This window comes from Gracilinanus agilis, chromosome 2 (assembly GCF_016433145.1).
Source record: "Gracilinanus agilis isolate LMUSP501 chromosome 2, AgileGrace, whole genome shotgun sequence".
NCBI classification, from domain to species: Eukaryota; Metazoa; Chordata; class Mammalia; order Didelphimorphia; family Didelphidae; genus Gracilinanus; species Gracilinanus agilis.
In genome coordinates, this window is record NC_058131.1 from 370,347,279 (window position 1) to 370,363,027 (window position 15,749).

General features: G+C 38.1%; 1 protein-coding gene across 6 annotated transcripts in view; it reads right to left on the reverse strand.

Moving 5' to 3' along the window:
* Positions 1–15,749, reverse strand: part of TENM2 (teneurin transmembrane protein 2) — a 1,052,113-nt gene that overhangs the window by 198,824 nt on the left and 837,540 nt on the right. For 3 of the 6 annotated variants that reach the window (XM_044661705.1, XM_044661704.1, XM_044661703.1), the window contains one exon: positions 2,153–2,275. The exons of 1 other annotated variant lie outside the window; for it this stretch is intronic. In XM_044661705.1, the coding sequence (XP_044517640.1) occupies positions 2,153–2,275 (123 nt within the window). Of the gene's footprint in view, positions 1–1,522; positions 1,527–2,147; positions 2,276–15,749 lie in introns of all 6 variants that reach the window. 2 more of the 6 variants (XM_044661707.1, XM_044661708.1) reach the window with 1 other exon arrangement.

Below are 15,749 nucleotides of genomic sequence, written 5' to 3' on the forward strand. Positions count from 1 at the left end.
TTCAAAACAACCCATTGCACTTTTGGACAGCTATAATTGTTAGAAGTCTTGTCCCCACTCCCACTCCCCATTGAACGTAAATTTATCTTTATCCAGTTTCCACTCAGTGTTCCAGATTCTGCCATCTGGGACCTAGAACAACAACTCTTTCTCATCTTCTTCTATGTGACATCTTTTCCAATATTCAAAGGTAGCTACCATATTCTGAGTCTTCTTTCCTCTAAGCTGAGCATTCCTTATTTTGTAACCAGATCTCACTTGACATGGACTAGAAGTCCTTCACCTCTCTGGTTGCTTTCTCTGTTATCAATGCTATTCATAGACTCTGGTCCTGGAACTGAACAGAATACTCCAGATGTTAAGCATCTTCACCAAGCCTAACATCTCACTACCTTCTTTGACTACCATATCACATTGACTGACCTTGCATTCCAGATTTTTCTTCCTGGCTTACTTCTGTCAAATCATGCCTCCCCCAGTCTGTACTTGTGAAACTAATTTTTTGAAGCCAAATGTAGTATTTACACTTATACTCATTAAATTCCATCTTATTGAAGCCAGACTAATGCTCTAGCTGATCCGAAATCTGTAATTCATTGTGTTAGTTACCCCTTCTTCCTTGGTGTCATCTGCAATTATGATAAGCATTCTAGCTTGGTCTTTGTGCAAGGCATTGATGAAAATGTTAAAGAGCACAAGGTCAAGCACAGATCCTAGGGGTACTTCACCAGAGACTTCCTGTGAAGATGCCATTGAGTCATTAACAACTACTATTTGCATCCATCTCTTTAAGCAGCTCTGAGATAATTACATTATCATCTAGTACACATCACTTCATCCTTCCCACAAGTATGAGATACTTTTATCAAATGCTTTGCTAAACTTTAAATAAAATGTATCTATTAGATTCCTCTGTTCTAGTTGGCTAGTATTTATGTCAAAAAAAAGGAGATAAGGTGGTTGAATCCACTTGTTCTAGATGAAGCCTTGATGATGAGTGTGTGTGTGTGTGTATGTGTATGTGTATGTGTTCTGAACCTGTGATTCCCAGGAAGGAAACTTCCCCTACAAATGCAGATCAGCAATTCCTCTATAATTTTGTAATCTTAGAGAGTTGGCTGGGATATTGAGCAGGTAGGTGACTTGTCCAGGTTCATATAGTTAGAACATGCCCGAGTTAGGACTTGGACCAATGTTTTCCTGGACTCTGAGGACAGCTCTCTATTCACTATTGCCTCATGTCAATTATTATATAAGTAGTTACTATTATTATTATTATTATTATTTGTTTATGCCAAGGGGCAGAGTGTAAATTCTGAAGCTAGAGAAATTCCTAATAGCAACATTACATATTTATTATTTTGATCCTGAATTAAATGTGCAATGTGCCAGCTGGTTAAATGTGGCGTTTTCTGTTGTTTTCTTTTAATTATTTCATGTCTCCATTCCTTACAATCTTCCCTCTTAGCTACCCCCCTTCTCTTTTTGTTTTTCCTCTCCCCTTTTAGCACCTTGTTAGCACCTAGCTTCTCTCTAGAAGAATATGGTGGCTGATTGCTTCAATAAACATTTCTTTTGTCCCCTTGCTGTTATAAGAAGGGAAGCTTTGTTAGCTAGTTGTCAAAACTCCTTGCTATTTTCTCTGAAGACTGAACAGCTACTACTTTTCCTCTTTCATGCCGAGCCAGGCTTTGCCTTGTCCCCAGGGATACTGAATCTCTCTCCTAGCGAGAGAGGTCTCTAGCACAACAACATCTACTGTTTGCTGCTCTCTCTTCTGATAAGAGTGTCCTTTCCCTGCTACTACTATCACTGCTGCTGCTGCTGCTGCTCCGGCCTCTGCTGCTGTTGCTGTTGCTGCTGCTACTTAGTCCTTTTGATTCCTTCAAGTAGCTGAAGGGCTGTGCCAATCAATGTAGATAGTGGAGGTGCGCACATTGCTATATGTGGGCAAAGAGCCAGCACGGAATTATTGCAGCCAAACATAGCAAACAAACAGGAACAGCAAACAGCATTTAATGTGGGCACTTACAAAAGACCATAAAATGCATTTTTTTGCATACCTTCCAAAATTTGGATTAAAAACTGAATGGCTGGCAAGAGCTCTGAATTCCTGTGACCTTAAGAGGGCAAGCAGCAGCTGTAACCTCACCTTTGCCTCCAGATGGCAATGTTACCACATCATCGTTTCCTGGTAATCCGGTCCTTATCCCATTGTTAAAGGTGTGTCCATCTGCCGGCTGTAGTTGCCAATTGAGTCCGAGCAGATGCATTGCTGCAGGAGAGACAAAGTAATGAAAAATAAATATATAATTCAGAACTAGAAATGTCACGAGAGGAGTGCCAGGAGCCTTTTTCAGGTAAATCCATTTTTTGGGATGAGACATCCAAAACAGCTTGCCATAGAGATGGGCAGAGTGCAGCTTTTAAAGTTGCTCCCCATCATAGGACACAGCCGCTTGCGGTCTCAAAGCTAAAGGCCTAAAAAGACATGTGGGAGAAGGAAGACAAAGGGACCCTGGATTTCCTAAGATCAAGGATGCTTCATAGGGCAGGCTACCTGGGAGTTACTGCCATCGTGCCCACTCTTAGGGAAGATAGTGCAAAAAGAGTCTTAAAGTGCCAGATTTTCTCCAAACTTGGGGCAAAGATTAGATCGTGCAGTGCCGGATCTCAAGGGAGAACCCTACTTTTTCTTTGACATCAGCTCTGAAAGCTTGACTGTCCTACACTGGAAGTGTTTATACACTCACATCCTCCGTGGGGGGCGGGAGAGGATGGGGAAGGCTTTGTTTAAAATCACAGTTGCACCAGTGGTTTCTTCAGCCCATTTTAAACCCTCTCTTCCTAGTGATTTCTGTTGATCTTGTAAATGTCTACCATTGTCCCCTCCTCCATTTATCCTCTTTTTCTTTTTTACTTTTTTTATTAAATGGACCACTTATCACTAGATTGTGAGTCTTTTCCTTCAATATTCTTGCTCTTTTCAAAGTTCTTGAAACTACCAACTCTACTGCATACATGGCTATAGATGTATGTTCTCTGTCTCTGTCTCTCTTTATCTTTCTCTCTGACTGTCTCTCTTCCTCTCTGTCTTTCTCTCTGACTCTGTCTCTCTGTCTCTGTCTCTCTGTCCATCTCTCTCTCTCCTCCCCCTCTGATTCTCTGTCTTTGTCTCTGTCCTCCCCCTGTCTCTCTGTCTCCCTTTCTCTGTCTCTGTCTCTCTGACTGTCTCTGTCTCTCTCTGACACACTCTCTCTCTCATTCTCTCTGACACTCACTCTCTCTCTCTCTCTCTCACACACACACACACACAGACACACTCTCTCTCTCTCTCTCTCTCTCTCTCTCTCTCTCTCTCTCTCTCTCACACACACACACACACACACACACACACACACACAGACACACACACTCTCTCTCTCTCTCACTTACTCACTTTCTTACTTCACTAAAGGATAAAGCCAGAGAACAGAATTGTCTCACTGGCTCTCCTTTGCTAAGGAAACAAGACAGCCTTGAGAACACTGGCTTTTCTTCACTCTATGTGTATTAACCTTCTAGATTGACACAAGGGCCTACTTTATCCTCCTGGTTACTCAGTGGGAACTCTCCAATTATTTTAGTGAGAATATATCCATCTGAAGTGATTGTTAGTTTGTTGCTTTTGTTAAACTTATCCTTTTGACAGACTTAAAGGTAATACCCTTCCTTTACCTCCCCCTACCAAAAAAAAAAAAAAAAAAAAAAAAAAAAAAAAACAAACCAAAACCCTTTTCTCTCAAATTCCTCAGCTTTTAAAAGATTCCTGATCCAACTCCCTCCATCCCTTTTTTTAAAGGTATTTTACAATCCTACTGAATATTTTCTATCAGACAGTAGCCACACTAAAGCTGTATTACATTTCATCTGGACACAGGTTAACACTATTGCTGCATCCAAGCCCTGCCATGGAGAAAGGTCTGTTGACAGAGACAGGTTCTGATTTTGATGCCAGGACTGGAAGAAACAATTAACCACGGGAAATGCAATTAACAATGCTTAGGAAATTGCTTGCATAGCAATTAATTCTGCATGCCTACTACCATGTTAAGTCAGGCTGCATTCTATTAAGGTTAAGAATCTATCTTCAAACAATATAGCTTCGGAGCTTGTGGATAGATGGAAATCAGCTGAGTTTTGATGGTTAAATACCTGTCTTTTATCTCAGACACTTTCCAATCTCGGAGCCCCGTAGTTTTTCTATACATTACTCTGAAGTGCTGGGCCCAAGTGTTAAAAATGATAAATACTAATAAGAATAAATGACATTTACAGTACATTTTCTGTCAAGGTAACACCTAATTTTCTCGTGCAGTTTATACGTTATATGTAGGTCACTTACTTGAAGCGACCAAATTCTACTGCTTCAGATAATGACATATTTTCACAGCAGAGAGGTCAGGAAATGAAAACTAAGAGTGGCTGCTTCGAGATAACGATAGCTTCTGATTTGTAATTACCAGGTGAAGGTAGGCAAGGAATTAGCTATTTTTAAATGATTTTTAAAAAATGATATTACTGTGTTATCAGGTTTTACCGGGAGCCATCTGCTTTAACCCACGAGGGATGCAATGCAGTTCTTTTGGTGAACGTTTCTCTTGTGCCAAGGTAGACACAGGTGTGCCAGGTACACTTAAAGCTCTAGTCTAACAGCCTTGGTTTTTCGTATCTACAGAAGGAAGTTTTGGATTCCTGCAACAAGGTGAAAAGAGGAGATCTTCCCAATAGCCTATCAATATTAAAATTATTACTGATAATGATAATAGATGCTAACATCTTTGTACCTAGTTATTTATATGTTACCTCTGCATTAGAATGTGAGTTCCTTAAGGACACAAATTATTGTTTGCTTTTCTTTGTAGTCATAGAACTTAGTACAGTGCTTAATAAATATTGATGATTGACTTATATGGCACTAGATGGCACAGTGGATAGAGTGCTGAATTGGGAGTCAGGAAGATTCATGGTCCTTAGTTCAAATCTGACCTTAGAAGTTTACCAGCTGTGTGACCCTGGGCAAGACACTTAAATCCTGTTTGCCTTAGTTTCCTCATCTGTAAATTGAGTTGGAGAAGGAAGTGGTAAACCACTCCAGAATCTTCCCCCCCAAAACCTCAGACAGAGTCACGAAGAGTCAGACATGACAGAAAATGACTGAACAAAACTGAATATTACAAAGCCCTTTACGTACAGATATTATTTGATTTGAACCTCACAATAATTCAATTCTCACTGGTGAAAGGTGCTATTTTTATTAGTGAGTAAGTTGAGGCTGAAGGAGGTTAAATGATTTGCCCGGGATTACTAGAGTCCAAGGTAAGGTTTAAACATAGGTCTTCTTCTAGGGTAAGGAATTATGCCTTAATTTGAATCTGTCACCAATCTGAATGCTCTAGTGAAAGGTGTGAGTGTGAGAGAGAGAGAGGGAGAGAAAGAGAGAGAGAGAGAGAGTGTGTGTATGTGTGGAGGGTTGGTGGTTGGTGGAGGGTGGGAAAACGTAGAAAACAATTCCAAAGGACTTATGATGGAAGACGCTATTTATCTCCAGAGAAAGAACTGATAGAGTCTGAATGCAAATTGAAGCATGCTTTTAGCTTTATTTTTCTTGTCCTTTTATTTGGTCTATGTTTTCTTATGGCTAAGATGGAAAGGTATGTATTGTATTGTATGACTGCATATGCATAATTAACATCAAGTTATCTGTCTTCTTAAGGAGAGGGGAAGAGAGGGAGAGAAGGAATTTGGAATTCAAAAGTTTAAAAAATAAATATTAAAAAATATTTTTATATCTAATTGGAAAAATATATCAAACTGTAATTAAAAGAAAGTGGGAATGGAAACATGGAGAGCTTTCCTCTTACAGAATTTACCTTGTCATTTAAAGATATGCCAAATTTGGGGAAGGGAAAGGAAGCCAGCCAATTTTTCAATCTTTCATGACTAAACTAATGAAAGTGTTTATGAACCACAGTTTTTCTTGGCTTGAGATGTTGCATTTTCCACTTCTCCCACCTCTTCCACCAGTTGTTCTGGGTTCTCTTGCAGAACCCCTTTGCAAAACAACAAACAAACAGACAGTCTACAGAAAACAAGAGAACTGAGGCTGAGGTGAGAAGGGTTGGGGTCAGATCCTGCCAGGAACTTCTTGGACAGCTCTCAGAAGTGTTAAAAAACAAAACAAACAACAACAAAAAAAAACACAAAAAAACCCTAAGAAAATGAGGGAGAAATGGGAAGAAAGGAAATAGCAAAATTGGCCAAGCCCAAGATTGTCCTCCCTACTGAAGCAATACAAGAGGAAGGAAACTCAAGTTTGGGCATATTTTCTGTTGGTGAATTGGACACTAAGTAAATAAGTGAGAATTATTTCAGGGTATAGACCTTCTCTTATATGCGTATGTGTGTATGTATGTGTATGTGTGTGTGAGTGTTTGTGTGTGTATGTGTGTGTGTGTGTGTGTGTGTGTCTAGTGTTGGAAATAGGCTTTTGTTTGCACCATTTTTCTTGATCTTCTATTCCTTCATTTGTTTGTAAAAGAAAATGCCAGCTGCACAAAGCCTGTGGAAATGGAGAGAGTTGTCCTTAGGATCAAGATATAGAAATGCTCCGGAGGCAAGAACATGTTCCTGGCTGTCAGACCCTAGTTTCCCATTCTGCCACTGATTGGATATGTACCTGAAAGCAAAAATTGTTCCCTTACGAGACTTCTCAGTTTTCCTTCCTGAAAAATGGGGATAGTTTTAATTACTGCTAAATTTTAGGCCTAGAGGTAGAATGCAGAGGAATGGGTTAGAATGACAATAGTAAAAATATAAAAGTGACAGAGGCATGGATAATTGCTCTTGAGTCTTTTTTCAGGTGGCCTTAACTTTCAATGACTTAGCTGGCCTCGTACCATTGTCACCCTTTTTCTTACAGTTCAAAGATTTGGGAGTGAGATAGTTATAATGGTGTTCAGCTTTCCTGAAATGTGAGGCATAGTGATTCTCGCCCAAACATGTCTCTATGGAAACTCTGGAAAGCCTAATATGTTTTGGGAGCTGAAGAACTCCCTTTCATAGGGGAGGATCTCAGTGTAGCTTATAGATCCACATCCCTTTTGGAGTTTAATCGGCATGAAATCATATACCTATTCAAATGTCAGCAAATACATCTGACTTGACTTACAGTATTACCTTGCCTCCAGCTGCTACTGACTGGGAGGGCAGAAAGAATGAAGGTGTGTATGTTTGCATGTTTGTTTGCATGCATGAATGAATACATGAATTAATGAATGGAAAAAAGGCAGCATTATTAATTATTATATATAAAGTATTGTGATCAGAAATTTTGTTTTTAGTATTTATTCTTGATCATTTCAAAAATTAAGGTGAAAAAAGCTTCACTAAACTCACATTTCAGAGAATAAGGATGCCTTCCAGGGAGTTAGGATGTCTTAAGTCTTAAATGTTCTAAAAGCTCATCCATGGAGGTCCAAGTTCAGCCCATCTTTGGGTCACAAATGAAATGAGTTTAGGAGACCTGCTCCCTAGTGGTTATTCACCCCCACCTAAAACCAAAATGTACAATTCATCATGGTTTGACAGATTCTACTCCATAGGGACTCAGGGCTGGAAAAGCAGAACTCTTCAGGTCAGTAAGGACAAGATGGAGAAAACGACCAGGGGATAGAAGCTTGTGTAATTCCAGGCAGTAGCTTGGGAAATGGGCCATTTGAAACACAGTAAGTGGTCAAATTTTCAAACTGTTCTTCAAGTAACTGTATAGTACCTTTTACAGAAGATCCTTGAAAAAGCCCTGTTGCTGGACAGACAGACCACACACCAGCCCTGGATTTCAGCCAAAGGAGCAAAGAACCCCGTAAAGGAAAAAACAAACAAACCAAAAACTGGAGTCAGGATACTATTTTCTTATAGGAGCCACTGTGTTATCATGCTAGGTGGGCTCTGAAAAAGATGCTAACAAACTTCAAATCAAGAAGAAAATAGAGTTATATCAATTACACTTAAATGGGGAATCTCCTTCCAAATCATAAGGGCTTGGATCCTACACATCCTGGCAAATCATCATTCAGAGATGGGGATTGTCTGAAATAGAAAGCAGGGTTCATGGGAGCACTGCTGGGTGCCACTTAAAACTATCTGTGCTCATTGGCTGACAAGAGGATCAACCTGACAAGAAGCCAATCAATATGTCAGAAACTCTTCTGAGAGAATTGTTCATCCCCTGTCAGAGAATGTGAGCATGGAGGCCAAGTCTCCTTTGTGTTTGCAGAGACGGCACCTAGGATCAGAGGGTATCTTGAAAGATCAGACTTGTCAATACATGACCGGAGGAAGAGATCTGGCTTTTCTTTGAAAATGGAAGACTACATGTAGCTCGATAAGTGGCAGGGGAAGACAGAGGAAGGTAGGGGCAGAGAACAATGCCATGTCATAAGGGTCAATATGTAGTCAGGGTCATTAAAGGTTCTAGAGCAGATGATGGAAAAGCCCATTCAGGCAACAGCTATGTAGAATGGGAGAAAGATTACCGCTGTGTCTTTTGCCCCTCCTCTGCCAACTTCAGTCAATAATGCTGATGTTCTCAGAGTGGAACTTAGCTTGTGCCAAAGTCCAAATCTGACATGACCTCTATATGATCCCCAAGGAGAGAAGTCCCTCTAATGACCCTTGTATATGCAAAAAGAGGGAAGAAGGTCGGGCCAGGACAAATCAGGATGGGGAACCCATCCTGAGACTTGTGTGACCATATAATTTTAATAAGCATTACTATTAAAAAACAAACTAGAGTTATCTATTACACCTTCCACTGCTTCTCAGCACATACTGTAGACTTTTAGTGCAATATTCTTAAATCCACAACCATTTAGTCAAGAATTAACAAGGCAGTTAAATGAAATAATCACTTATTAAATGTTGTTAAGGTTTATCAACTAATAGATACTTCCTTTCCCCCATCTCTCTTTAACTAGTCATTAGTTCCCCAATAAATATGTCCTTTGCTGGTACGGGCTTTAACTTAGAGAAACCACCTTAGTAAAAAACTAAATCTATGTTTGGAAACTAATTTGAAGCAACATCAGGTACATTCCATATACTTATCAGACTTGTTCTCTTGTTAGTTTGTTTATTACTAGTTAGGGGAACATAACAACTGTTGTGTTCCCCCTTTAAAAAATAAAGAAGAAAAGGGCCTGTTGAGAAGCATTGATTGTTGTTGTTATTTTTAAGAAATCTATCAGTGTCCAAATGTCTAAGAAGAAGGAATACAAAGGTCCAAATCAGGCAGGAGGAGGGGATTAAAAAATATATATACTTAGGTCTTAAAGGAATTTTTAAAAATTCCCTTTCAAACTGCCTCAGTGAAGTGATTTTTCTTCTTCTCTTGGACTGTATTGCAATAAACTGAATGGAATGAATTTTCAAAGCATGGTATGGAAGATACGCCCACAAATCCCATTACTATTAATGGGATTTGTGTACCTATCTTCCATGAATGTGCTGAAAACTTACTTCCTCCCTGTCCACCCTCACTCTGGCTACTTTGAAAATGCATGCAAAGCTTACACAGCCCAGTTATTATACTGAAACAGGGGAAGGATGAGATGTAGCCTGGCTCTAGGACCCCTAAAGAACATCCCTGCTTTATAATCACTACAGGCTTTCTCTGTATTATCCCTCCAATCACCAAGATGGTCCTTCAGCAGGAATTTTGTCAGTTGTCCTCTTTCTGGGTCCCCTCACAAAGGCAGTGCCACTTCTTCCTTTAGCATCCCTGTCACAAGAATAAGGGGGCTAATGTTGGCCATAGGTATGTTTGGGATTTAAGAAAAAGCTTTGGAGGTTGACAAGAAGCAGCAGCACTATGGAGTCCAGTATTAATCCATTCTCATGACAGCTTCAATATTAGGTGGGGAGAGGGAAACGGTATAAGATCAATCAATTTCTGTGTTTGGAAGAAGTGTACTTGCTCATGTTGCAGCATTTGGATACACCACTGCAACATTCGGTAGCCTCCCACTCCTGCTGGGGGGGGGTGTGAAATTTAGAGAGTAAGAAGTATTTTTGTGGGTGCATGGCAATTAGGTATATAAAAGTTAAAAAGCCTGTAGTAGGAGGCACAGCGTTTCTCATACTGCCAGACCTAACAATACAAAGGTCACATTCTCAGTTACTTCTGTTTTCTTGAATCTAGTCCCTAGGAAGGAATCTGGCTGATGATTATGGATGGTCAGACTATTGTCCATCTAGCAGAGCCATCCACATGCAGATAAATACAGCAATGGAGCCATTAGTTTCACAGGATATCATTTCCAACCTCAGAATATCCCATTCTCACTATTATTTTTTCCTGTGAAAGAAACAATAAAAGCTTCTCTTTATAGAAGAAAGGACTCATGTGCCCAAAATACCCTTAGAGAGTGATAATATCAGTAGGTTTTATTCACCAACAATCATGGCTAGGGATTTTTAAGAGCTTTTGTGATATGGAAACAAAACAACAACAAAACCCCACCCCAACAACCCAAACCCTAAGCATTTATTTTTCTTGAGTTTGCCACTTACTTTTGACAACCCAAACAATATTTAACCTTCTTTACAAAGCAAACAAAACAGCTAATACCAACTATTAAAGAAGGAGGGATCAATGAAGGCGGCCACCAACTACAATGGAAAAGTTACGACTGCGTTCAGCATTTCCCTACTTGAATCTTAGGAAGGCAGATAGTATGAATGTTTTAGAGGAGTAGATGTCATATTGATCTGCAGATGGATAATGTGAGTTAGAACAAAGATGGAAAATCTCACGCGAAAAAGAGCACTCTGGAAGAGAGTGGTAATTGGTGTTAGATATGTGGCAATTAGTAAGTGGCTACCATATCTTTCTTCTCAGTTTCTAAGGCAAAATATTGTCATGCCTCTACAGAGATTATGTGAATCTATCTCACTGCACAAAAGGCAGTCCTGGATATATTTCCTGCCACCACAGAAACCTCCCACAATAAGCTGGCGTGTTTGCTCATGGGTTATATCAGGAGTCTGAAAAAAATCTATGGGGAAATGCTTCCAGGGTGTTGACACAATTGAGGGAAGGATAAACATCTCACCCCTGGTATTTGTAGGTCAGGTTCTATTGCAATAGAGCAATAATACCCAAGCACAACAAAACAAGGTAATATATAGGTGATATACAGTACAGCATACATTTAGATAAGACTCCTCCTTGCACTTGCTGCCATTGTATATCCCTTGGGTGATATAATTTTCAGCATCATGAGAAAATACTCTTAACTTTAGAGCAGGAAAGAAGCTTAGAGATTATCCAGTCTAAATCTATTCATTTCACAGATAAAGTAACTGAAGACCAGGAAGAAGAAATTACTTTCCCAAGTACATTTGGCTAGTGAGTGGCAGCAGATCAAGTACCCAAGTGTCTTGGTTCCTAATCAAGTGCTCTTTCTACTCTATCACCTTGTCTCTCTTGTAAGCCACAAAGAATTAAGAGTGTTGGAACCAACAGCTATGTATGCTACCAAGAAGTAAATCTCTGTGAGACAAATGTAATCGCTGATTGTAGGAAGGGAGCTTTGCTCTTTCCTTGGGCAAAGTACAATTCTGAGGGTAGACAGAACAAACCCATAAGATTACCAGCCAAAATCAAAAGGAGACAATAAAGAAATTTCAGGAAAGTAACTACAAAAATAATAAAATACCAAAACATATATATATATATAAATATTAGTAAAAATGGACATTAGGTCTAAAACCAGGAAGTTGTTGTTTAGTCACATCCAACTCTCATTTGGGGTTTTTTTGGCAAAGATGCTAGAATGGTTTTCATTTCTTTCTCCCGCTCATTTTGCAGATGAGAAAACTGAGGCAAACAGAATTAAATGACTTGCCCAGGGCCATACAGCTAGTAAGTATCTGAAGCCAGATTTGAACTTAGAAAAATGAGTCTCCCTGACTCCAGGTGAAGCACTTTAACCATTGTGCAATCTAGCTGCCCTGGGAGTCAGGAAGATCTGGGTTCAAATACTGAATCTGATGATATTTATTATCTGTGTGACCCTGGGCAAGTCATCCCTGTTAACACCTCCAGTTAACATCCCTGTTCCTCAGCATCCTCACTTTTAAATGAGAATGTTAGACTTGGTGGCCTTTAAGGTTCCTTTCAACTTTAAATTTATGATACTATTATCCTCTGAAATAAGGGAAGATCTAAACAATTGGAGTGATATTTGATATCCATGGCTAGGCTAATAAAAATAATGTTATCACATAAATTAATTTGCACATGCAAATGCAATATATACCAATATATACCAATCAACTATCAAGCTATCATACCTATACAAACAATACAAAATTTACATGGAGGAACATTTCAAGAGAAATGACGAAAAAAATAGAATGAACAGGGCTTAACATTATCAGATACAAGAATTAGATTATATTATAAAGCAGTAGTCCTTAAAATTCTTTGGTACTGGTTAAAAAATTTAAAAATTCAGTGTTGGAATAGATCATAGATAAACACTGGGAAGCAAATGATCAATGTATATTTATGTATATGATTATATGTATACACAAATACATAGTAATCAGGGTTACATAAACCCAAGGCTATATAACACATTTGAAGTAGGATTCCTTATTTTAGGACTGCTATCAAGAATAGGAAGCAGAGAAAAGAAGGAAGAAAATAGGGTTATAATAGCAACTCACACCATATACCAAAATAAAGTCTATTTGGATAAGTGATATAAAAATATGAGGTCACACCATTCAGAACAACAACAAACATTAGAAAGGAAATGAAGTTTATAGCTTTAAAGCTATGACTCATGGGACAACCAGGTAAAATATAGCTTACAAAAGAAAAAATAGATGATTTTAATTATAAATATTTTTTTAAGCCTTAGTACAAAGTCAATAGCATTGAAATATGAGAAGCTATAGATTGGGAGGGAAATCTATGGACCACCATCTGTCTGACATTCAAAATCTATAGGGAATTGGCTCAAATCTATAGGACCAAGAGTCATTTCCCAGTAAACAAGTGTTTGAAAAGAGATGAATAATGTGTTTTTAAAAGAAGAAACAAAACTAGCAACAATCCTAATCCAACAAGAACGTAAATTATAGAAACTTTGAACTATTGCTCTCTGATGACAAAAAGTGTAAAAAAGTCAATATTGCATAAATTGTAGGTTCCTTAGATAAACCTACTAATATGTTAGCTATGCATAGGTCTTGTGGCAAACAAATTGTAATTATGTAAAAAAAAGTTATTAAACTATTTATTCTCTTTGACTCAGCAGTCCTTTAGATTGGGCCTCATGGAGGTCACTAACAGGGTGGAAGATAGAATGTATTTGCAAAATATTTAGAGCAGCACTTTTTTAAAGTAAAAATCAGGACACATACATAGTACACATCCAGTGACTAAGGAATGAACAAATAATGGTTTAAAAATACAATGGAAGAAATGTGTTAGACGAATTTGAAATATTCAGAGGGAACAAAGAACAATAGAATGATATAGGTAGTGACAATAGTAAGTAAACGATGGCAACAAGAAAATTGGATTCTTATCTTCCAATGAAATGAATGATATTTGTTCCAGAGAGCTGATGATGGAACCTACTTCCTCTCTTTGGAGAAGTCATAGACTGCAGGTATAGAATGTTATGTAGTATGTTAATCATTCTTAACCATCGTATCAGATGGTTTTGTTTAATAGTCTTATTTCAAATCTGGACTCAGACATTTACTGGTGTGACCCTGGGCAAGTCACTTACTTCTTCCATGCCTCAGTTTTTTCTCATTTGTAAAATTGGAATAATAATAGAACCTATCTAAAAAACATAACTAGTATTGATGTGGTGCTTAAAGGCTCACAATAAGCCTTATGGATATTATCTAATTTTAGCTTTGCAACAACTTTGAGAGGTAGGTGCTATTATTGTCATTTTTCAGTTGATAAAACCGAGTCAGACAGAGGTTGGGTGATCTGCCTGAGGATTAAACAGCAAGTGTCTGGGGTAGATTTGAACCGACTCCAAGTCCAGCACTCTTATCTGCTGGGCCATCTATTTGATTCTCGGGATTGTTGTGAGAACAAAGTGAAATAATATTTGTAAAGTGCTTTGCCAAGCTTGAAGGGCTATATTAATGCACACTTTTTTATTGTTATTATTACTATTTTTGTAAAGAAAAGTACTTAAGGTGTGGTTATTAGCAGTTGAACATTAAATAAAACATAGGAAAACATTTAAGAAATAATAAAATTATAAATTTGCCATATTTGTATACTTATGAATTTCTACTAAATGGATACCACCCATCATCTACATGATGAGGAATAATATATTTATTTCAGACTTCAAGTTAATTAAATTGAGTTATTATAAATTATAACAGAGACAACATGATGTAATGGGGAGAAAACTGGATTAGAGGTTAGAAGATCTGGATTCTAATCCTGATTCCTCTACTTTTTAACTAGACAACCTTGAGCAAGTCAGCTAGCTTCCGTGAACTTCAGTTTCTTGAGCTACACAGTGAGGGTATTAACAACTGCCCTGCCTAAGTCATAGAGTTTTGGTAATAATTAAATTATATAATAAATAAGAAAACCCTTCAAAAATGTCAGTGTTTTTATATGAATGCGAGGCATTATTACTCTCATAAATTCCTGAAATATATAATATATTTATATAATATAATATATAATATTTATATGATATATAATCCTGAAAAACACTGTGTTCCACTTATCCATTTATACTCTGGCTCATGACATCTCAAAGTTTATTATATAAACTCCATGCTGCACAATGTGCTTGGTACAGATATAATTTTTTTAGTAGTAAGCAATGAGTTAAAGAAATAAAGATATTAAACAAATCCTGAAAATAATTCCCTTCTCAATTTTGCCATTTGTTCAGCAGAGCCAAAATTAGGCGCATTGGGAGGTTGACAGTGTCCTTTTAAATTTTTAATTTTTGACATAGTTAGCTGGAGGATTCTTAACACTAAAATGCAAATTCTTTATCAGGGACTTCAGCTTGATCTTTGTCTTACATGGTTTTTGGCAAAGTGGATTTCACAGAGCAAACCTGAAATGTTTTAAATTTCATTCTGGTGGAAAACCTAAGTGTTAAAGAAATTAGTTTTCTCACTTGGGGCAAGACCATTTAATGGAGAATGAAAGAACCAGAAGTGTGGCAGTTGACCTCAACAAAGCCTACACAAGGGGCAGCTAGGCGGCTCAGTGGATAGAGAACCAGGACTAAAGACGAGAGGTATACAGTGTTCAAATCTAGTCTCAGATGCTTCCTACTTGTGTGACCTGGGCAATTCACCTAATGCCTGGTCCTTCTGCCTTGGAACCAATACTTAATATCGATACTAAGACAGAAGGTAAGTATTTATTTGAAAAACAAACAAACCAAAACCTACACATCAGGATGGTGTTGGGGAATGGAAAAGACATACAATTTGGAATAAGAAGATGGGGTTTGAATCTTGGCTCTGTCTTCTGCCACCTTTGGGAATGTGGTCATGTCATAGCTTCTCTGGATTCACTATAAAAGGAATAAAAATGGATGACCTTGAGTCCTTTCTGGTTCTAAATTCTATCATCTCATGGCCAATTCCTCAGTTAAAGAAAACTAATAGGAAGAAGAGGAGGGAAG